Source organism: Clavelina lepadiformis, chromosome 1 (assembly GCF_947623445.1).
Source record: "Clavelina lepadiformis chromosome 1, kaClaLepa1.1, whole genome shotgun sequence".
Taxonomy (NCBI): domain Eukaryota; kingdom Metazoa; phylum Chordata; class Ascidiacea; order Aplousobranchia; family Clavelinidae; genus Clavelina; species Clavelina lepadiformis.
This window is the reverse complement of record NC_135240.1, coordinates 25,947,437-25,970,518: the sequence shown is the minus strand read 5'-3', so window position 1 is coordinate 25,970,518 and position 23,082 is coordinate 25,947,437. Positions and strand designations below refer to the sequence as shown.

The window sequence follows — 23,082 nt, the reverse complement described above, 5'->3', positions numbered from 1 at the left end:
AACATGCTGCCCGCACTTAAAAATGTCGTCACGTTTGACTCAACAAAGCGTTTCGGTTGGACTTAGGTTATAGCTGGCGAAAAAATTTGCTGTTTTCTGTTCCTGCGTAGGCAAAGGCCTATCGTTCGTATTTCCAATTACCTCACCTACATCATGGTGTTCATTGGATGTTGATGTTAGTGTTTTTTTGTAAATAAACGTATTAAAGCAAACGAAAACTTATGAAAAGTGTTACGAAACCAAAGTGTTTAAAATAAATGCATATACGTTTCCATAATAATTGCAAGTTTGCAATAAATTTTAGCTTTTTGTTGCTTCCATTTCTAGCATTGCACGTGCGGTGTAATGTAGGCCTGTTGCCGCACAGAAAAGTCAACATTCTAGCTAGAATTTAGGAGAGTTTCACAACATTCATTCACGAATTAAATTCCACTTTCATGAACAAAATGAATGTATATAGACCTAACCGTATACGCGTTTTCACAGAGGACCTGCTTTGGCAGGTCAATTGCGGACAACTGGTTTAAAGTCTTAATTTGAAAGCAAAAAGACTGAATGTGCACATAGTTGTGCAATGACGTGCATTGTATAGCGGCCAAGAGCTATATTTAAATTAATGTAAATCATAACAATTAGTCACACTTAGCTGTGTACGGGTATAGTTACTTCCTTGATGTGATACAGCATAATGTTAATATCGAAACGGCATCGTACATGATTGTTATGGCAGTTTGCATTGTTCTAAATAGGCAGTGACATGGGTTAGCGGTTAGCAGAAAAGTCAAGCAAATTGTACAATTTCGTCAACAGCGGTTTGACTAATATTTTATTCAGTTCACTTGAGGTGATGGATTAAGCATAGGTAAAAGTTAGTGTGTGATAAAATTTTCTCTCAAATTAGGTTAAAATTCAAGCAAAATAAATGCTTTATTGCTGTAACAGGCGCTTTATTGTACCTGAATATTTGAATTTGATATTGAGAATGAGAATTTTGCGATAATGTCGTCAGATTTGACACAGAGAATCACACTTATTCAACTGGCTCTAACTGCAAAAATGATGTTAGGTTGTGCATACTCGTTGCTTTACACAATCGTTGCAGTTCCTTGTCTTGCAACTGGCAGGAATTGAGTTGTCAATTAATTACCCTCGGTTTTATTGATGTAATAACTAACGACCGCTTGCATTATTGTTTTGGAAACCTCTTAGCGGGATTTCACCACAAACAGCCTGAGTTTCTTCATTCTCACGTAAATATAGGCCTGATGTAATACTGATACTATAGGCCTAATGCTAACTTCGTCACTGAGTCGGTTTTCTTAATAACCATAGCTCGCAGCTACCGAAACCCAGTAAACGAACTAATTGAAAAATTTCGTGAAGAACATTTCTTGGTCTTCCCAAATGTTAAATAAATACAGATAAGGCAAATGCACAAGTTTTACTGCTGAAACAAAATAGAAAAAGATCTTATATAACAGAATCACAAACTTCATGCGTACGCCGCCGCAACCAAGTGTTTCGCCATCGTGATGGTCATAACTGAGCATTTTTTCTCTCTGTCTTAGATTCATTTCGGTTGTATTTTTCATTTGTAAGCAAGTCTTTTAACGCTGGAGCTTATCTTGTCGAAAGCTGTACAGTAGTTTTATAGTTAGCGAGAAGACGTAAATAACGAAAATGGAGAACTCCGATCGCTTTTACGAACCATTCCTTCCTCCACCGCTTCCACCAAATAGATCGAATACAACGCTTTCTAAAATCTACGACACCGTCCGTCCACAGCTTTTGAGACCAGATGCCTTGCCTGCAGCAACAGCGGATCTAAAAAAAGGAGCCACTCTACCTAGAAATACTGCTTTCTCGCCAGATAGTCAGCCCATCAAGGCTGTAACAAGTCCTACCTTCAAAAAGGACAACAAACCAGCGGAACTACCGGTGCCACCCGCTTTATCACCATCACCTCCAGCCCTCCCCAAACGTGACATACCGTATGTCAATGGCAGCAATTCTAGACCTCATACAAACGTCGATACTTTGAGCAGCCAGAAACTGGATTCTATTTATCGAATGGTGAGCTGTATTGACCAGCGTTTGAAGAATCACTTCAATCCACCGCAACCACCACCAAGAGATGATGAACCACTTAGTCCTAAACTTAAATCATCAGGTATCAATAATGTGGGTTCAAGAATTGTAAAATTAGTTGTAGGCATATTTTTTTGGTTTAAGAGAGCTATTGTTGTTACTAATCTTCATTCTGGGTATATATATAGCTTTAATTGCCATTTGATTGCCATCACGGACAAATTGAAAATAGTGCTTAGCACAATGCATCCCACATATTTCCGTGTATATTAGCCGCCGTAAACACGTCAGTTGTTGAATGTAAAGTCAACTGAGCCCACCCGCAAGCTGGCAATAACCTGCAGCTTAAATATTGCAGTTCCGCCCCCGCGACCCGTCAAGACAACAGCAGCTACAAAAGTCGGACCAGTCAAATCTGACCACAAAGGGAAAAAGACGCTCTCAAGACAACAATGCCAGACTATGGTTACGCAGATGATGTGTATTCGTGAATTCATCGACGAAAACTTTGATCCTGCCTACGTGGACAAGATCGAAAACATGGCGTACATTGACGAGATAATAGAAACATTATCATAGCACTTGCATCATTGACATCTTATAAGCACAAATTGTTTCATACAATGTTTCATCTTCTTCACATGACATGGCACAATTTTAAGGCATGACGTGACAGATAAGCTTGCTGTTGAAGACATTGTTCTGTTAGAAATTACTCTCTTTTGCATTATTTAAATTTTTTGTATCATTACCGTAATGCTGCTTGTCCAAGGGAAAGCAACTAAACAAAACTATAGGCCTACAGGTAATGACCGTTGAAGTAACCAATTGACCTCTTGTGACGTTGAAGGTTGCTTGGTTAAAGCGTTGATCATGTGTCATGACATCTATCAGCATTTTAAGTTTACAGATGTCTACGTATATGTGCCAGTCTGCCAGAGCGTGGTTTTAGTTGAAGAAGCCTCTATTAGCTTATGCCATAAGCCTTATGGCGATACATGTGTAACTTGAGAATCCCATCTCAATAGCAAACGCTTTGTATAAATTCGGTATACTTTGAGAAACTGACGACACAAGAGACATGTACGTAATATGGATTAATAAATTTGTTGGAAAGTTCGCCAAACATGACCTATTACGTTTCCATTGCATATTGATTCATAATTGGACAGTTAATCGGCTTTTGTTGTCGTTTTATGCGAAACTGGTTTGTAAATTATAAGGATCTTAAAGAACAATGTTATATTATTTAAATCAACAGTCGCAACATTCAAAACGAAACATTCATTTACATTTCAAGACAGCCCAAAAAAGAAAGCGAAAACAAAATTAACTTAGTGTATTCAATCTCGTTTTCTTGCAATAGAAAAACAAATTTGACTTGGTTAAACAGTTGTAAGAACTGAGTATGCGTGATTAACGATGCGAAAACTTAGTGCCGTTAACACAGTTAAGAAAATGTTTTTGTTGTAACTAAGTCAAAATATGGGGCAAACGAGTTACAAAACAATGAAATAATCAAATACCTTATATGGTAGTATTTTTGAGTGCGGTAAACAAGAAAAAGTTTATCATGATTTTGATAGGAAATCACCTAGTCCTAAAGGAATTATCAACACGGTATACATGGACGAAGATATTAGATAAAATCCGGTTATTAATAGGGATGTGCCGCGAGGAAGATTATTCGGGTTCGTGCGAACCAGAATATCATGAAAGTTGACACGAACGAATCCCGAATCTATTCGCATTAGAACCAAACAATAAAATTTCCTCGAAAATTTGTCAAGTCTTGCTTCTAAAATGACGTATCGATAAACAAATCGCTTTCTTTCGAAAAATAGCGTTTAAAAACGATCGAAAAAGCAAAATCATTAGGAAAACGACCTTCATTGTAAGTACTGCTGAGTTTAGTTTAGCATTGTTGGGAAAATAGATCATCATTTTTTACGAAAGTCAGTAAATTTCTAAGTAATATTGTATTCGGGTTCGCCATTGTTGATATTCGTGTTCGCCCGAATCTTCCATAAAGGCGATATTCGGCGAATCTATTCGGGTTTGGGTTCGTATCGGCCCATCCCTAGTTATTATAGGTTCCATGACAATTAACCGTGGGAAATTGACCGCGAACAAACTCACCGGGAACAACTGACCGGGGGACAACTGACCGTGACGTAAATTTACCTAGAACCAACTGACCTTAAATCATATTATCACTTAAATCATATAATTTGAATAAACAACAATGCTAATTTGCGTAAAAAATAAAAATAAAATGCGTAGCGGTTGATTTGTGTCGCCGGCCAATTTGTTGCCGGTCAGTTGACCACGACCAATTGTCGCCGGTGAATTTGTTCACGGTCAATTGACGTGATCCCGTTATTATACTGCTGCAGTTTACTACATTTCACCAGGTTTTAAGTAAACATTTTCGCTTCCATTGATCACTTAAACCAGGGGTGTCAAACTCAATCGCACCAGGCCGGGGCCAAAACTCAAAACCTATCTAACGCCTCGGGCCGTAAGGATAAAACTTGATTGAACGTTTTGTGACACGAGTACATAAATTGGAACAAACAGCAAAACAACACCAAATTTTTGATGATTTTTGACTGGGCTATTTTTGATTATTCTTCTCTTACATCGTTATATTTCATTCATCTCCTTGCAAAAGCATTAAAGAATTAACAAACAATAAAGGAAAAAGCAGCCCAGATTACAAGCGTTAGAATAAATCGATTTATTCTATCCTATGATGGGGCAACTGCTGTGCTGCTGTATTGTGCGATTTGTTATAATCTTGTTTCTTGCTTGAAAAAAGGAAGTTATACTGTACAATGATCTCGCGGGCCGGAAATAGTTCAATGTATGAAATAGCATTGTGGGCCAAGTTTTATTGTAAAGCGGGCCGGATGTGGCCCGCGGGCCGGGAGTTTGACACCTATGTCTTAAACAATGGCAACTTCACATTTATGCTTGGTTACATCTCAGTTATAGTCCTGGGAGGTAAAAACCAGCTTGAAACCCAGCGGAGCGTTGAAGCATGAAGTCACTAACCGTAAGTGAATACAGCTATGACCCTCGTTTAAGCTGAGTCACAGAAAAAAAGAAATTTTGCGTTTTACTGACTTACAGATGACCAGACCATGTTGTAATTCAGACCATAACTTGCAAACTACTTGCTGATACTATTAGATGTAAGATAATAGGAAAAAGTGTTTCGTTCGACAAAGCATGCTGATTTTCAAGTTACAGTAATACGAGGTGAAAAGTTTATGGAGCAGGTTCTTCACGAACTTTCAGCAATTTCGGAAAAGCTAGACTCAGTCGAAAATCGACTTGAGAGGCTAGAACAAAGACCCACGCCAAAACCGAGAAATGTCTGTGGTAATGACGACAAACCACCTCGACCACCACCACCTCAAGTTGTATTTCGTCAAACGTCGGAAGAAATTATTTCATCCAATGACGGAAAAGGTCAAAAAGCAGGAAAATTTTTCGACAAGCAGCAGTGCCTGTTTCTAACGGTTCAACTTGAGGAAATAAAACTATTTGTTAAGTCAGTTCCTAGTGTGGACAAGCATTTGAAGAAAGATCAATTAAAAAGTCTGGAATCGGTCATTGATGCTCTGACTATCAAATCCGAATTGTAAAATCTGATATTTTTCACTGAGTTTTGCTGCAACAATTGAAAGCTGACTTTCCTATCTGTTCTTTGATAACTTCGATGTAATAGGAAATGTGATGCAATCATAAGTTCATGTTTGTTGTAGGCTAACATTGTGACGTCATATTGGTAATCATTTTTTCCCATTGTCTGGCTAGCACTCGCATGCTTCAGTGTTGCCAGAAAGTTGATTTGGAACAAGTGAAATCAAGAGTTGTTTTTACGTGGAGTAAACTAATCTTATGATCTCAAAACAGGGTCTTTCAGGCACTATTGTAAAGATCAACAACGTCATAAACGCTGCGCGTGACGAGGTTTAAGTTTAAACGCTCACAGCATACCTTGATCTTAATAAGTTTGCGTCGTATTGCGACTGTGACAAACTTATCTTGCTATTTGTGATTCAGAAGGAACAGTAAGCACGAAAGGCGAGAAAACCAAATGGAGAAGAGGCATTCTGATGTAGACCTTCGGTCTACGAAAAGATCAGACACGTTACCCCAGTTACTGGACAGGCTTGCTGCTTTGGAACAGCGAGTAGCGATATTGGAAGACAAAGAAATCGCCCCAGAAGTTCGGCCAAGGCTGCCTAACGTTAAGCCATTACCGCCAGCGTTGAAAAAATCAACAGAGACAATTTACGAAGCAATTGACGGGAGACAAAAGAAGCCGGAAAAGAGCGGAAAGTTCTTCGACGACCAGAATTGCATGTTCCTCGCACTTCAACTCGAAGAAGTGGAAGATTTTTTAAAGGAGCAACCATGCGTGGATAGAGAAGAGAAGAAAGCGAAACTATGCATCATCAGATCAGTGATTAGCGCACTGAAAGTGAAGCCGCTGTCAACCAGTTCTGCCTAACACTACTAAACTTTGCTAATGCTTATTTCAGCTTTGGGCAGTGCTGGAAAAGTGTTCTTATAACCGGGCTATTGGTTATATCAAAATTTTATTGTAATATATGCAGTGTTGCACCATGTGAAAGCGTTGAAATATTTGCCGTTATTTTACCAAGTTCTGACAACATTTTAAAACGCTTTGATTGTGTTACTACATTTGCTTACTTTTATAACATTATAAGAAACTGGTACTAAAAAAGTTTCTAGGGGTGGTTGCAGTACGGTTTTGATACTAGTTGGTAGACTGTTTGACGTTAGCTAATCTACTATGTTTTCCACACTAAGTTTCGATTTTGCTTTAATAGTTTTTGCTTATGTAGCCTTTCATATTCGTGCACAACAACTACCACTCTTACATGTGCAATAATTTATTAACTTGTCGAATCTGTGTTTGAATAGTAAATCAAACAAAACCATTTGTAGCAAATAACTCAAAGCGCTACTAGGGAAGTATAACAACCTTCTTCCCAAAAACTAATGATTTGGGCAATAATCGCTGAGTCTTCGTCAAATATCGGTTCTTCTAAGCTGACAGGTATGACAAACTTTAACGACGGGATAAATAGATATAGGCCAGACTACCTGAACGACAGACCGGCATACAGTGTGATATCTGGTTAAACCAATCCCGCAGAAAATCATCAGAACAAACAATAGAAAACCTTATACGTATAGATATTAAACCATTAACGAAAGTTTCTCCATTATGCCCAAGTCTCTCCCAGTTGCTATAAATTTTTGTGTGAGCACGAGGCTATGTGTCTATTAATTTGGATGTGCGGTACGACTATAAAAACACATCATTACACATCAATATCAAACTGTCTGTAACACCATTTTGCCAACTGTACTGTGTCTTTGACTACCTCGCTGAGTACTAATTGTATAAAGCAATCGCTGTTCAAACGGAGTTCTTTGTGAAGCGAAGCTTTGCCACTGAACTGAGTTGCAAATACGTCAAAAAGCCAACCGGCAATACTTTATTGTTTGTATGCAGTGGAATGTCGAACTACTGTGGTACAGGAAATTTGCGAATAGGACAACAACCTTCCAGCAGCCATAACATTGGCAACCTACAAACATTGACAGCTTCACAGTCCCACAGCTGATTAAGCTTTTTGAAGCATTAATATTTCAGCCATCTGTTACCCATATTATTCATAATTACACAAAATTTAATTTCTTTGAAAATGTGCCGATCCCAAATGTACCAGCCTTAAGATTTACATTGTATTTGTCCCCAACTGAACAAAAAACATAATCCACAACACATGTTCAAATAAGGAAAAAAATGTTTCGTGTAAGAGTGGTATGTCACGACTCACGAGACCTGCTGCACCATCTTTTGGCCCAGCCAATAGCCAAGTGTAGGTGAGAGACGCCTCTACGCAAAGCTGTTTTACGCTTTATTGATTTCAGGCCTGGTTAAATCTAATGTGTAACGTCATAATGGGCTCATGAAACTTTATTGCATTAGATTAGATAATATGGCCAGCGAAACTGAACAAGAGTGAAAATCTTTCCGTGACTGATTGCAGACTGGGTTTAGGCTATAAGTTGTAACTTATATAACCCATTGTGTAAAGTGCAGCACATGCACGCACGAGATTCATCAACGTGCCCGGCGAACTTTTTTATCCTAATCGTCCGTGATGTTTCTGTCCACTTTGGACAACAACGATCCCAACCGACTATTCCACTCTCTATTAACGCACTATCGTCAGCGATTGACGCGTTTTTCGTTCGACTTGGCCAAACCAATACGTTACAGGCTTACATGTAACAGTTTTCACTTTTGTTATCTAACGTCATCGAATTTCATGAGCCCATTATGACGTCACGCATAGCAAAAGAGAAACACGATCAGGCCTGAAATCAATGAAGCGTAAAGTAGCTTTGGATTGAGACGTCTCTCACCTGTGCTGGGCTATTGGCTACCTCGCATTCACTTCGGTATTTTGCATTGGAAGTTAGCTTCGTTAGCTTAAATTTGGAAATATGGATGCGAGCAGACCGTATGCGGTGATAGAGGACAACTCATACTGTGACTTAAGATCAATAGACCAAGGAAAGGGCGAAGTTCTAGAAGAAAAGATCAACGAAATCTTGAGCAGAGTCAGACGAATAGATAATTCATTGATATGTCAACCGAACCAGGTACCAACATCACCAAAACCGATTGTTCCTCCGAAACCGGGAAGCAGGACTTTAAACAGCCAAGAACAGAGCCCACAAACGCTGGGACGGGAAAGGTTGGGTGGGTTCAACTACGCACAGCTGTAATTTTAAATTTAGAAATGATTTTTATTTATTGTTAATAGTTTGCCTTGATCTTATTTGTAATTACTTGACGCAATCCGGTCTTAGTCGTATTCCATGCATCCATTTTGCAAGCTGGAATGCGGCAGTTTGGAATGGTGTTGTATAAGTGCCAGCAAAAAATATACCTATACGATTACATCAACCAAACTTAATCTTCGGTCTCGACCAAGCGCTTAACAATCAATTTTATTACAATGGAAATTGATCAGTTAACATGGTTTTGTGTTTAGCAAAGCGTAGCCAACTGAGCCTATTAATCTACATTCATTTTCAAGTCATTAGAAACACTGGGTTGGCTTTAAATTTTGGCAAAAACTTCATTGTATAAGTTTTTTGCCAAGTTTTTGATTTATCAAGACATGAAGATACTTCAAATTCAAAGTCACTGAGAAAAAGACTAGTTAGCCATTTTCTGATAAAAAAAAACAATAAAACTGAAGTTTTACAGTTTGAAAATTCTGTAGTCGTAAAATGTTTATACACATCGCGTTCAATACTGTACCTGCACAACAAACAACCCATTGTGGATGTAACAAACGAGAAAGTTTCCTTTATCTGACTTGGTCCAGTACAAGAAATTCTTAGCTTTTGATTACTTTGGTTTATCTTAGTTTCTAGAAAGAAACCTTTACAGTTTGTCATAAAGAATGTAATCTAATGCAAAAAAGTTAAGATTTATCAGCTCTTGGCGCGCGTACCTTAATGAACTGGTACCGAAGCGTAGTTTCTGCGAGGGCAGATGCTGAAGTAATTGTGTTCCCAGTAACTTGAGCCATGAAAGACAAATGTTTCCGTGTTAGGTATGTTGGAAAGCTATAATAGAATGGACTCATGTCTTGCTGCTATATACTCTAACGTACAATACGTGCATTTTGCCCGACGAACAAAGTCAATGCGTGTTTCACGCCTGATTACAAGCTACGTCCAAACCAGCATATCGTGTTGTGTGGGAGGTACTGGGCCTACGGAAGTCGGGGCAGTGTGGTTATGTTATATAGTGCTGTTGTACACTGGTGTCACCTTGAAGGAATTCAACTAAGCTCAAAAACACGAAACCTAGATACAGTTTTCATTCTAGAAATCCGACATCGAATCTTAAAGCTTCGTTCATGTGAAAGAAAAGTCAATATTTGGCGAATGATACTAAATTGTGGTTGCCAATGCGAACGACACGTAAATCGCTTAACTAGTCCAACAATTTTGTACATTTGGAAGACATATCTGTTTGCACAGCAACTGACGTACATGAGTTTGCTGTTTATAATCGGGTCCTATGCAGATAATTTGCAAAGCAATTTAAAACAGGCCAAGTTTGATTTTCAACAAGTTAGCGAACAAGTTTTAAAAAGAGCCCGCAGTCCTGTAACAAATGGAAACCCTTGCGTATGAACGCTGCATTGACAGAATCAGAGGTTAGCTAAAATTATATTGTGCTTGCATGCATGCAATTTTTTTTTGACAACATGTATTTTTAAAAAAGCTTTAAGCAAAAGTAGAAACACACGCTACATGAAAAGCCTTGGCAAAACGTCGCTATAGATTACTGGACTGTGTTCTGTTAAATGAATTTATCAAAACACCACTATAGCGACAAAGATTGAAATACGAAATAATTTGCCACAAATTGTTTATTTTATCTCGTTATTTCATTTTCGTCTTTGGTCAAATTTGTTTTCTTTTGCCTAAAAGTTTATGATATTTGCAAAGCACCTCGCCGAATACACAATTGAATGGGAAATGTCAATATGTTGGGCTCAAAATTTAACATTTTTTCCTGGGATGTGTACGGCGTGATCGATTCCCAGCCAATTGTCGCCTTTGGGCAGCGCGCAGAATAACAGAAAAACTTTAACCGTTTCAGGTAGTAAATAAAAAAATTAGAGAACGAAAACTTGAAACGGAAAATTTGTAGTTTCAGGTTCGGATTCTTATCTCCCGCCTATCCCGCCCAAAGGCGCCATGCAGCGGGGAAACATGGAGAAAACGTTTTCGAAGACGCAGTGTGACTATCTGGTCGTACAGCTACACCATGTGCGCGAATACTTTGACGAAATGGTCGACGATGACTTTGAAGAGAAGCACGAAAAAATGCAATGTCTGAACGACGTCATTAGAGTCCTGACCTTCAGCAAAAGATAGAGTTTTCAAACCAAATGAAATTCTTTTAAAAAACAAAACACTGTCCTGTTCACGCTGTGTAACGCTTTCCGACCAGGGACTGTAACTGTGCTTTATTGTTTTGAGAGCTTCTATGCGCCGTTATTGCTTCTAGCGCATTGTGTTGTGATTACGCGTCGTGTAGTTTCACTTTCCGATTGCAATTAGGTGTGCAAATAAAATGACATCGTATTCTTACTGACGCTACCAATTCTTGCGTTTAAGGTGAGTGTGAGTCTGTACACTTTTTAACATGTTCCTTTTGCATTAATGCGCTTCAAGCAGCCATGCCAGCAACCACTTACACAAAACGTGAAGGCATTTCCATATGTTTGATCAAACAAAATAACACTTTTATTGCCATAAAAGCGGATGCCTTTGTCAATCTAAGCAAAAGCATGCTGATCGGCACTCAGGCTATACGTGTGCTTTGTTAATCTTATTGGATCAGCAAACAATTTTAAAATTTTGCTTGGTTAAAAGTGGCAGATGGTAAACTGAACTGACTGAAACAGTCTACACTAATAAACTGGGTGATAAAAATGTCTTTATTCTTTTCTTGTTCAACTGAATTATAAAATCTTTAATTCCAAGCCACTTTCCGGCGCCACAATAAAATCAGACTCGTATATTTTGGTAGAATGTTGCTCCATATACAGTAATGTATCTTTTAGCAGCTGGTCGCTGTATAACCAGCTCTTAAGAGACACAACCTACCGTAATTCATCAAAGAGTTAGATATCTTTGCCTTTGTTACAAACGGGTTAAAAAGTGACAGAACCAATGTTCCCTCTAATTTTTCACGAGTCTGAGCAAACACACTAAATCCCTGAGCGGTCCCTTGGACCACTGTGAGCAACATCAGACGTGCCACGTGCGCACTGTGGTCATTATTATGCGTTTATCTTATTTTCAATTCAGGTTGGATTTTCTTGTGCGCGGCACAGATTTTCTGCGCGCGGAGACCGTCTCAGCAGTGCGCATTTGCGCACGCGCGCAGTTTAGAGGGAACATTGGACAGAACTGTAGCATCGAGTTAGCTTTCAAGCAATGAGTCAGAGTATATGAGAGATGGTATTTTTTAGGTCCAGATAAGTCTCAACTTTAAACATTGCAAAATTTTGCCGCTTATTAACCTAAACGCTTGGTTTTTACTGATGTTTTATTTGCAGGAAAAAGTTTTGTTTCCCCAACACACGCTGAATTTAGCAGTGACACAAAGTCTCATATACTTTGTGGCCTGAGCCTCCTGTTGTATGTATATCTTTAACAAATAAAGAAAACACTTAATACTTTTTTGGAATATGTCTCTATTTGGAGAGAAACTTGCTTCAAAAGTTGAACACTTTTGAACAAAAGTCTTGGACAACATAGGATGATATCGTTGTATTAAAGGTTCTAGTAAATGATACGAATATAATCCTAATTATCTTAGCAACGTTTCAGATTTTTGATACTTGCGAGAAAATTATAAATTTGTGAGAAAATGTTTCATTGCCAAGGTTTCATCTGCTGGGGCGACCTTGATTCACATAGAAAAATGTTAGGGACGACTGAACACAATTCGTTTTCTGTTCAAAGCAAATATTTGGATGAACTTACAATGAAGCAACGTTAGGGACAAGACCGGTGTGACTGCAACCCAAAACCTTGCTGGAGATCCTTTGTCCAAAAAAATATGAAACATCTTAAGAACGTCACACACCTTTTTTTCACATGTATTTTTTCTCTGATTTATTGGAAAAGTGTGAAATTGTACGAAATGAAAACGAGATTCAATTTAACCTTTTGTGTTAATAGCATTCAGGTAAAATATAGAACACGGCTAGGTGGCGGTAGTAAACCAAGACAACGGCTGAAAATCAAGACACTGTGATCGGTGGTCTACCAGGCAATGCACAAAACATCAATTCATCATCGTAAGCTGAGTAATTTTCAACAGGCTTTATTCTTTAGGCCTCTCAGATGCGCTTTTTAAAATTTTTAGAGAAGTTCTGCTTTTTTTGTACTTTTATTTACTCAGAGTTTCTTGGTTTGGGGAGAAAAACCTTTCTACAAGTGGGTACATCGTCTTTCGATATTTCTAAGGAGAAGCTAATTAGGAGTTATTACTTAGGTGCATCCCCTGTTTTGGTACCTTTTTCATTTTTTAGAAATTCTATTTGCTTTTTACAATTGCAGAAGTAATTATATATCTGGAAATACCCCAATAAAGAAATTACTCAAAACAATTTCGGCTTTTCTTGTCCGCGTTACGATTAAGCTTATTCAAATTTACGTTAGCCAACATCGCAAACACAAAATTTGAAAAACTATCGCACATTTTCATACGTTGCTATGAAAGTATCCCATAACGGGGTTTCAGGCAATCAGCAACCATATAAGTCAATAAGGCCCAATTTACTTAAGAAATTGTTTTTTAGATGAAGAAAATGCTGCGGTAGAGATGATTAATGTTCTATTTTAACACTGGATCTTATATATGGCCAATACATTAGAACCAAATATCTCTCTCTCTCTCTCTCTCTTGCAACGTTTTGTTTGCGTTGCATACGTCACTAAACAATTATTTCTTCTGTTAACAAAGAAAATAGTGTTGTCATATAAAGCCCGCTTTACGGTCTCCATGGTTAGTAGAAGGCCTCAACTGGCGGCGAGCGACCAAGACTGTATCTTGGAGAGAATTTTGTGAGATTGCATCCACATTTCTCATTTGTCTATGGTCAAGGTAGAATGCCTTTTGAGACTTTTAAAATTTGGCTGCAGAAATAGTTCTGTCCTGGAATGAGACACCATTAATAGGTAGAAATTTTTTGAATGTTTGAGATTCTTTTCAAATGACGTTTATCTTATAAAGAAGTCGAAATACCACGAACAAAAATAATCAAACTAAAACAAAAGCTTCATGTTTTAGGAATTTAAGCAAGAAATCCGCTGCTTTCAATAATTAAGTAAAATATTTTGCATGTTGCAGATTTTAGGGGCAGGAAAAAATTGTCACATGCTGAAATACCACACAAAATCGATGCGAAAATATGACTGTTAACAAACAGAGTCGTCAAAAACAGAAGAACGTTTTGATGGAGTCTCGACGCTTAAGGTGAGTGAGTTGTTGACCATACACTAAAAATTCCATTGCCGCAGATATAGCAAATTTTCAACTGATAAAGAGTAATGGCTGTGGGTATCTTGCGCATAATAAACATCTACTCCCGTCGATATAAGCTTATCGCTACGTCAAAGTAATAAAAGGGCCGTAAACGTTGAAACTGGTAATTTAAATATTGCGCTTAAGCCGCTGAAGGATAGACTCAAAGCAAACAAGTTGACCCGAACAACGATCACTAATTGTAAAATAAAACCTAAAATTTTAAAGTAATCAATTGTTAATTACTCTTTGTAACGATGGTGGACTTCCGTTGTTAGATCTGACGTTATTTAAAATGGCATAGACTGCACGAGCAGAGAAAGCCTCTACCCTAGTTTACTCTAGTTTACCCTCTCGAGAAGATTACGCGGTAACTAATGACGAGCTTTTTACAGGTTAAGGGATTGGCTTGAGATGAGAATCGACGATCCAAATTATCCGGGACTAGAGTGGGTGAACAAGTCGAAACGGATCTTCCGAATCCCGTGGAAACACGGAGCACGCCACGGGTGGAGTGAAGACAAGGACGCCAGGCTCTTCCGGGAATGGTCGGATCACACAGGTATTTTAAGGCATTCTTCTAGTCGGAAATAAAATGATAGTGACGGCATAATCGCATGATGCCCTTGTTGAAAGGTTTCATGACAAGCCAAGTTTTTGTCGCAGGTGCATCCCCGAGAGATGTGAAGCAACACAAAGCGAATTTTCGTTGCGCTCTCAACTCGCTCCGAGACGTAAGTCAAGTGCAAAACCTAAACAAGAGCAAGGGAGACGACGCTTATCGTGTTTATCAAATGATGCCAAAACGAAACAACAAGCGTTCAAATAGTAAGTTGGCTACGTGCCTTGAATGCTTGTAATCAGAGACGAATTTGACCGTGGTACAGTCGTTATTCTGAAATTCACCTATTTAGTGTTTCAGAATTTTGAAATTCAGGTCAAAACCTAGTCCTGAGACATTAAAATATTCTCGAAGGTTGTAGCCTACGTACATGCAGCATAGATAATTTTAAGCCTTGTACTAACTGTTTTCGATTTAAACTAATTTACAGAATGGATAAAAAGAAGGAACTCTCAGTTCCCCAAAAACTCAAAGTCCCCAGTGGTAGCGGCCCCAATCCCGACCGATGGACACGGAGTTGGTCTTAATCATTTGAACTCCATCCCGAATAGGCAAGGGGCTTGTAGATCTCTACCGGTCCAGCTCCCGTTTACAAACTGCAACCCCGCCACCTTGTACCCTCCTACCCCTTTCTGCCAATCCACAAGCGGTTTTAACATGGGGAATCGACCAGAAAACAGCTCCAGCAAACACCCTATGAACTACGAATCTTATTACCAAACTCAAAGCCCAATGTCTTCGTACACTTCCGGATATTCTACCGATAACACGTGGCCTGGGTCTCCTTACGAAACCAATTCGATTTCACCCAACCCATATGCGCAATGTTCACCCTTTCAAGAACATTCACCCGGTCCGACGGGCCCGTCGTCACACCACGGTCTGGTATACCTCTCTGACACCGGCATCACGGATCAAAGTTTGTCAACGTTCTTGCATGGGTCAACTTTGTCAACAAACGAGATGGGGCCAGCGAGAGCAGCGGAGTCAGGTACAGACGGGTGTCTACAAATTTGCAAGAACCAGTCATTTTCTGAGGCCTTCGTAAAAGACCCGGAAACTCCAGAAATCTTTTCACCGAGTTGGAAAGAGAGATCAAACGGTTTCTTCCCCGGCGAAACTTCGAGGGGAGCCAACGTCGAAATTTCTCATTTGTTGCGGTACGAGAGCGAGCTGTCATTCCACGCGCAGCATCCATCATTAACCTACCAACAAGATGTCACCACCAGTTTGAACACCGAACCTGGAACTGGAGAATTCGGAATTGCTAATTCAACAACAGGTAAAGCTGTACTTTAATTAATGGTTAACAAAGTAACACCGCCAAGTATTTTAAGCAATGATTAAATGTAGCAAACATGCTAAGCGAAGTGGTAGTAAACGGCTATAGTCAAAAAAACTATAGCAAGACGCAGCGGCAACCAAACACTGCTGTCGTTAGCCAACGTTTGGGTTTAAATTTGACTTCAGGCGTGTTAGAACGAAATGGGTTGTCAAAATTATATCTTTGCAAACAAGTTCAGCGTTTCTCGTTAAAGCTTTCTTCTCTTCCAATAGGAATAACGGAGTAAAGATAATGTGTGGTCGGATGCTTTAAAGTTTATGGGTTGACCAAATAGCGATTCCTCTTTTCAATTCTGTACAGATATAAAGGCTTTGATTCCTTTGCAAGTTGGCATGACTCCTCTCATGTAGTAACCAGCACACTTTCTTTTGCATGGGGAACTATTTTAGATTTTTGCTTTTACGCGGTCTGCGCACGTGCCATGTGCACATATCCTAACATGCAAACCGAAAATATTCAATTTTACGGAGATTGTAAACGACGCTCTAACCAACTCATTTTTTATCATTTTCAGCCGCATTAGATTTACACAGCGACACCACAACAACATTGCAAAGACATTCCACGCTCGGAAAATTGGTAAGTTTAGCAAATTTTGTCAATATTCTTTAAAACGAAAGTTGTAAAAACAGTATAGACAGCTATGTATAAACAGCTGTGTTACCGCTAAATGCAAGTACACTGACATCTATATGGCCCAGGCCGTACCAAATACAAATCGTATAGGCCTAAGTGTGGAAAACGTAGAAGAAATACATTACAACATTGTTCTATTCTGAAAGTTTCTTTTTGACCCCTAGGCTTGCACTGGCACAAAGTAGTTTCATAACCAATAAAATAAATTCGAAAAAGCCTCATATTAACTCTGAAAGTTGCAAATTTGCAGCACGATTTTAGGGGATTCACGGAAACCATTACTTGGGCAGGATGCGAGCCCAGCTTCCCAGGTTTGGGTGAAACTCCTCCAAACGACGATTTCTGCGCTTACGGCACGGGAATGAGCAGCTACCAAGAACCGGTACACGCTGGTGTACAGTTTCCAGGTGAGAACGCTGTTTTCTGTTTGAAGAAAAAAGTTAAGAGACAAATGACGTAAGATATGCTGTGTTACTAAAAACTGAAAACCAAAAACTGAAATATGCAGTCTGTATCTAATCAATAAAAGGGCTATAAGTTCTACATAAACTAAATAAACTCACAGAATTCTGAATAAGCTGTTGTAAATTGGTCAACAACAAAATCAAAAATATTTGCCAATTCCTTTAGTTAACTACAACGTTCAGTATCTTCAGCACGTATATCTGTACTTGATGTTGATGAAAAACAAATTCATCAATTAGGGATTTGTTAACAATTGGCGCAGTGCATACACAGCGGTATTGTTTCGCATTATCGGCAAAAACTTTTTTGTTGAAGTGATTGTTTACAAGTGCATGATATATTGCGCGTAGACAAACTGCCATTTTAGCTTCGGCCTTTCTTGTTCTAGAACTAGAATACGAGGAAAACTTTCTGAATTCCGCTCCGGAACCAAACCGGCCTTCTTCCGCGGAGACGTGCCAGGATATCCCCATCGAAATATCTTATTATCCGCTGTCGGTTGAAAGGGTTCCGGATCAGGAGGAAAATCTAAGCCCCTCCTTCACCGGCAAAGGAAATCGACTTCCTTCAGCCCACACTTTACTTCCATCTCTGGCGGATAACAACGAACCCCGATCCAATCTTGGTGCCTTGCTCTGTCATGCATGAGACTTTGTGAACGAGTGACGTCAAATCTGGCGACACAATCACCGACGTTTCTTTTTCGTCAACGTAGGAAATCAGGTGTAACCGTAACTTATTTTATGAGCGTTTATTTCAGAAGGACAGCTATGCGGTCACGGTGCGGTCGTCTTCTATCGCTTGCAGTATCTCTGTTTTGTTTACACGCTTTTTGTGGCACATGTTTTTACTATATCTAGTAACAAAATATTATTCTTTACATGTATTTCTTAAAATGACGATCTTCACTCAAAAGGAACGAAAACACAATCAGCATATCTGTGCGCCTACGCTCTACCGTGTTATTTGTGGAAATTGTTTAATTGCAAGACCTTCCACGTGTTTTCGTAGCTTTGTATCAATTGAAAATAATGAAAAAGCGAGCGTTTTTTTAATTGGGAATTTAAATCATTGATTATATTGACATTATTTTCGCAAGAGAAATTAGAGAAAAATACAAAAAAAATTTGCACAAGACATTTTGCACATTTCTGCAAAAAGATGGCGACATTTCGTTTTAAAATATGTGATCAATATTGTTACTCGTTTTTCGATTTTTAAAACGTGCCTTATCGTCTTCGGCAAATATTATACTTGTGACGTCTCCAAAAAATTACCGTCGGCTTCCATTCTATACGGTATAGACCCTGTTTGTTAGGCTGAGTCTATTTTTAGGTGCTAGCTTCGACACCGAAACCGGTTGTGTGTGGTCGTGGTCCTGTTGCAAAAAATGAATTGATTTTTAGTTGCGTGTGCCTTGCGTATTGACCATAACCCTTGTGCCAGTATACACAGACATCGAATGTCCCCTGGGTCGTTTGCTTTTTAGACCTGTTCTATATTTTCACCTGTTTTTGTTTTCAGTTGCATTGCTGCTCCATTATTGTCACTTGTGCGATTGTTTTGTCACAATTTAGCCTAATCCTAATAATCCTCATAGCTCCTGCTGGGCAACTGTGTGACAAATCTGCGTTGTATGATCGTCATTTTTTTCGTGCAATATTTTTTAACTTATGATGACGTCTCATTATCGTGTATCTAGTTTCCCCCTAACGACATCTCATTACTCATCTTTATTAATCAAGCTTTTGAAATTTGTGTTGGTTTGCGCAGGGAAATAAACGATTAAATCGACTGTTTTTCTATAACTTAATCCTTGAAATGTAGTTTTCGAAAAGAAGACTTTAACCAGGTGTTTAGTTTTAAATCTATCAAATGCAAACAGCTTACAAGTTTAGTGCAGATAAAAGCAACGTCATAAGTGCAAAAAGTTGCTTTTCTGGGGACAAGAAATCCTCGTAACGTTTTCAGTAGTAGCGACATTCGATTTTCTAGTAAAAAATATTTTACACTCAATGTTGAATGTTGAAAGCAAACAAACTTAGTTACCGCCAGCAGCAGAAACATCCAGAATGACTCCTAAATATGACAGAGCTGGTATTATAGCACCACGCATTACCTTGTGGGTATGAAATTCTGCAAGATAGGATATTTCGGGTTTGACCATGTTTGTCAAAAAGTGACTCGGCCGCTGTTTAATTAAACGACGCATCGACATTATCGAAAACAGTCGTCGTTAATCAACATTGTCGTAGCGGTGGTGATTGACCGATTTGCAAACAGGTGTTGCAAGTTTTATTGGATCATATTTGAAACAACAATTGCAATAACATATTCAAAGCTTGGAATTTTTACGTTGCGGCTTGCAAGCGCGTTTAGTTTCGTTTAAAAGTTTGCATTGGCTTTAAATTTATCACATCTTTCAAATTGAAAGCGCTCCAACACGGCGACCAAAAGCAGTCCATTGTTTGATGATTTATTTATACCGCATCACCCTTTTGCACTTTGGTTTTATAGTTTATTTAGCGTTTTAATTTTCGACAAACTGCATATTTGGACAAGCAGTGAAATTTATGCGGTTGGCGAGAGTTATTTTCTAAAACCGACAAGATCAAACCACGCGATGCATTCTTGCTGCATGTGGTAGCTCTCGGTAACTTTCCAAAAATATTGCGGCGACGTTATAATTTACAGCGAAATTGTTGCTAGTTTGGACGCTTTAAATTATGAGAGTTTGCGTACAAGACAGATCATGACCCCCTTTGAGGGTTTTATGCAAAGGGTCGTTATTTTAAAAATTCTACAAATTGCTTAAATTGATAAAAAGCTCGATTTTTACGGCGCTTGTTCTAGATAATTTATTGGCGAACGTGAAATACAGCGTTCAAACAAAAGTTCACGAGACGTAAAGCTATCAAAGCTTTTTATCAACAAGCATTATGACGTTTTAAAACAAATGTGAAAATAGAAGATTTCAATGTTATGGCCTCGAATGGGCTTCTACGATTCTCAGTATTCGTTAACGTTTAACTAATGGACTATAGTTACTTAGTCAACAAAAATCTTTCATGAAAAAAACAGTGGTGCTACAAAGACTATTGTCCGTTTGCTGAAAGGTCTTCAGACTTGGTGTTGAAAGCTGAGTACTGTTTACTTAAAGCATTCAGCAACACCAAAAAAAGACACAAAGGTGCAACAGCTCGTGCCTCTGCGGTTTTACGAAGGCAGCCGCAAGTCTGGCGATCGCCAGCTTCTTGAGATAAAGTGGAAAATCATTCTTTTGAACAAAAGAATGTGGACTATAATACATTTATGACGCCATTATCATGTGACTTTATAGCAGCAATCGTCAGAGATCGTCTGTAAACGAAAATTTTGGAAATAGCGGACATTAACAACATTGCAAACAATTCTGCTACCAGTTTCCGCTTACTACCGGAGCGACAGGAAACATTATGACGTCATGTCCGTTTTATGCCCGATAATGGATCGGATCGTAAACAATATTTTAGTAGTGTATTGATTTAAGAAACGGATTTTTTTGCAAACCGGCTGCGGCGGTCAATCAATCGTTAACTGTGATTCGGTATTTCTTTCTTAGACCGAAGCAATACATTCGATTTGCAAAAATAGATAAAACCATTTTATCGTCTCGTTAAATTTCTTTCCACTTCTGATAAATACTGACAAGATTTCTTATTTAAAATTAAACAATCTTCAAACATTCGTTTCGGAAGCAATCAATATCGCATTTATATATGGATGGGTATTGTGGGGCGAATTCAACATATTTTTGGGTTTCTCAACAAACATTGGCATTATGACGTAGTCAAGCACACCGCAACAAACGCACAGATTGTGGAGTTCCTGCATTCTCACTCTTTTGATCGTGTTTATATATATCTTGTAAGGATTTATAAATACCGAAAGTTTTATTTAGTACCGCCGCCTAAAAGAAGTATAGTTTTTATTTGACGAAATTGTTTAATTAAAATACGGATAAATTCCCCAGCGGTGGAAAGATCGATAAAACTTTCCATTTTCATATTGCAAGGACATCTGTGATAAACAATCCTTCGATTTATTCTTTTATATTAATTATTATCATTTGATTACGAAAGAATAAACATTAACAAACGATCTTCATTGTTTCAAAACTAAGTTCGATTGTTAGTAAACAGAGAACCCTAATTTCGGGGTCTTCTCCTACATCAAACTTAAGCCACTTGAAATTTTTTAATGAAAGTTTTTCCTCATCTGGGTGAATTTCAATATAGAACAATATTTACTTTCCCGACCACCGTGATATCATAATAAAATACCACAATTATCGTGAGAACGAACCAGTGCGCATGTGCAAACAGACACCTAAACATGGAGAAACACCTGTTTTACAAATTAGAATTGAAGTTGTAAATCTTATATTAAAAAAAGTTTAATTTTATGCCGAAAAAAATGTTTATTTTTCTCATTATTTGCCCAAAGCTTAGAAACGATGAAAATAAATTTTTGCTTGGTTTTATCTAAAACTTATCAATAAACAATAAGCAAAATAATAATATGCTCTGAGCTTCGGTTTCGTTTCATCGCAAAAATACACCGTCAGACTTCATAGAACTGACAAATATTGGATTTGTGTTTGCAGCACCCACGTTCTTATCACAACACTAAATGATTTGCACTATGCAGCCTATTCTGACGTAACAAGGGCGATTGTGACTGAAGTATGGAATTTAGCCTTCGACCTTTACTGTATATTTTACTGCAGTTTCGACAAACAAGGCTTCTGCAGATGAAATAGGGTTTGCAAATAAACGTAATGTTTGTAATGCCGTAATACCACATGCAATAAATCACCAAATGCTTTATTTCATGCCTTACCGTAGCTTTGCTGTTGACACACTTGCAACATGGAGGCATGCGGCCTAGACGTCGGTAGTTTTAATACACAAGCTTTATGGTTTGAAATTACCATAAATTCCCGATAAAACGAAATGAAACTTTTACTTCAATCGCAAAGTTATTATCGTATTGTTTTTCATTACACCAGTGGTTTTCAATTAGCTTTGCAGCTTGCATCCCCAACAGAAGGAAAAATCCTTTTTGCCCACTTGCTTCATTTAGTTTCAAAGGCATTTTTAACATGACCATCTGCATAAAAGTTGTAGAACGATTTTGCAAGTTTTCACGAAATTTTTTTATATGCTTGTGTCGCGTAAAAACATCAGAGCGACCCGATCGTTATCAAAGGCATTTGAAAACAACCTTTTTAATATTCACTTCCCAATAAATCAGTGGTTCCCAACCTTTTTTGCTGCTCGTACCCCTTTATCAGGTCAGAGCATTCTTCGTACCCCCAAAAAAATTCTGATGGAATTTTTCATATATATATTGCTAAATTAAATTGCTTTTATGGCTCAATTCGTATATAGCTCAAGGATCTTCGTACCCCTTGATGTTCAATCTCGTACCCCCAAGGGGTACGAGTACCCCCAGTTGGGAACCACTGCAATAAATGATTCCAACAACGGAACAAAAGTCACGACAAACAAAAAATAAAATAGTTTACACAACATGCATGGCACACCCAAGTATGACTTAAACAATAACTTAAATTTAAAGTTAAACTGAAACTTGAGACAGACCAAATCGAACGGCACAAACAGTAGAAGTTGTGACAGGCTGCAAGATGTCCAGGTAGGAATAGGCGGTCATGTCGTGAAAGTAAACCATGAG

At 38.4% G+C, this 23,082-nt stretch overlaps 3 protein-coding genes across 3 annotated transcripts; all 3 read left to right on the top strand.

The window, feature by feature from the left end:
* Positions 1-1,549: 1,549 nt before the first annotated feature.
* On the top strand, positions 1,550-3,219 carry LOC143453880 (uncharacterized). The gene is made up of 2 exons (XM_076954967.1): positions 1,550-2,170; positions 2,447-3,219. The coding sequence occupies exons 1-2, from the start codon at positions 1,681-1,683 to the stop codon at positions 2,665-2,667; spliced, it is 711 nt and encodes a 236-aa protein (XP_076811082.1). The 5' UTR covers positions 1,550-1,680; the 3' UTR covers positions 2,668-3,219.
* Positions 3,220-8,048: 4,829 nt separating this feature from the next.
* On the top strand, positions 8,049-11,328 carry LOC143473136 (uncharacterized). Its single transcript, XM_076970049.1, has 2 exons — positions 8,049-8,908; positions 10,886-11,328. Exons 1-2 carry the CDS (start codon positions 8,650-8,652, stop codon positions 11,110-11,112), a joined length of 486 nt encoding a protein of 161 aa, XP_076826164.1. The 5' UTR covers positions 8,049-8,649; the 3' UTR covers positions 11,113-11,328.
* A 2,475-nt stretch (positions 11,329-13,803) lies between these two features.
* LOC143444122 (uncharacterized) lies at positions 13,804-19,123 on the top strand. Its single transcript, XM_076943247.1, has 8 exons — positions 13,804-13,932; positions 14,105-14,230; positions 14,674-14,840; positions 14,945-15,106; positions 15,331-16,182; positions 16,760-16,824; positions 17,132-17,288; positions 17,735-19,123. The coding sequence occupies exons 2-8, from the start codon at positions 14,166-14,168 to the stop codon at positions 17,992-17,994; spliced, it is 1,728 nt and encodes a 575-aa protein (XP_076799362.1). The 5' UTR covers positions 13,804-13,932; positions 14,105-14,165; the 3' UTR covers positions 17,995-19,123.
* The last annotated feature ends 3,959 nt before the right edge of the window (positions 19,124-23,082 follow it).

Bases quoted from the DNA above. Each gene is read 5' to 3' on its own strand.
- LOC143453880 (XM_076954967.1), top strand. From the start codon at position 1,681: ATGGAGAACTCCGATCGCTTTTACGAACCATTCCTTCCTCCACCGCTT. The intron at 2,171-2,446 runs GTATCAATAATG...TAAATATTGCAG, and splicing joins TCCTAAACTTAAATCATCAG to TTCCGCCCCCGCGACCCGTC.
- LOC143444122 (XM_076943247.1), top strand. From the start codon at position 14,166: ATGACTGTTAACAAACAGAGTCGTCAAAAACAGAAGAACGTTTTGATG. The intron at 16,825-17,131 runs GTAAGTTTAGCA...GCAAATTTGCAG, and splicing joins ATTCCACGCTCGGAAAATTG to CACGATTTTAGGGGATTCAC. The intron at 17,289-17,734 runs GTGAGAACGCTG...TTCTTGTTCTAG, and splicing joins CGCTGGTGTACAGTTTCCAG to AACTAGAATACGAGGAAAAC.
- LOC143473136 (XM_076970049.1), top strand. From the start codon at position 8,650: ATGGATGCGAGCAGACCGTATGCGGTGATAGAGGACAACTCATACTGT. The intron at 8,909-10,885 runs GTGGGTTCAACT...GAAAATTTGTAG, and splicing joins GCTGGGACGGGAAAGGTTGG to TTTCAGGTTCGGATTCTTAT.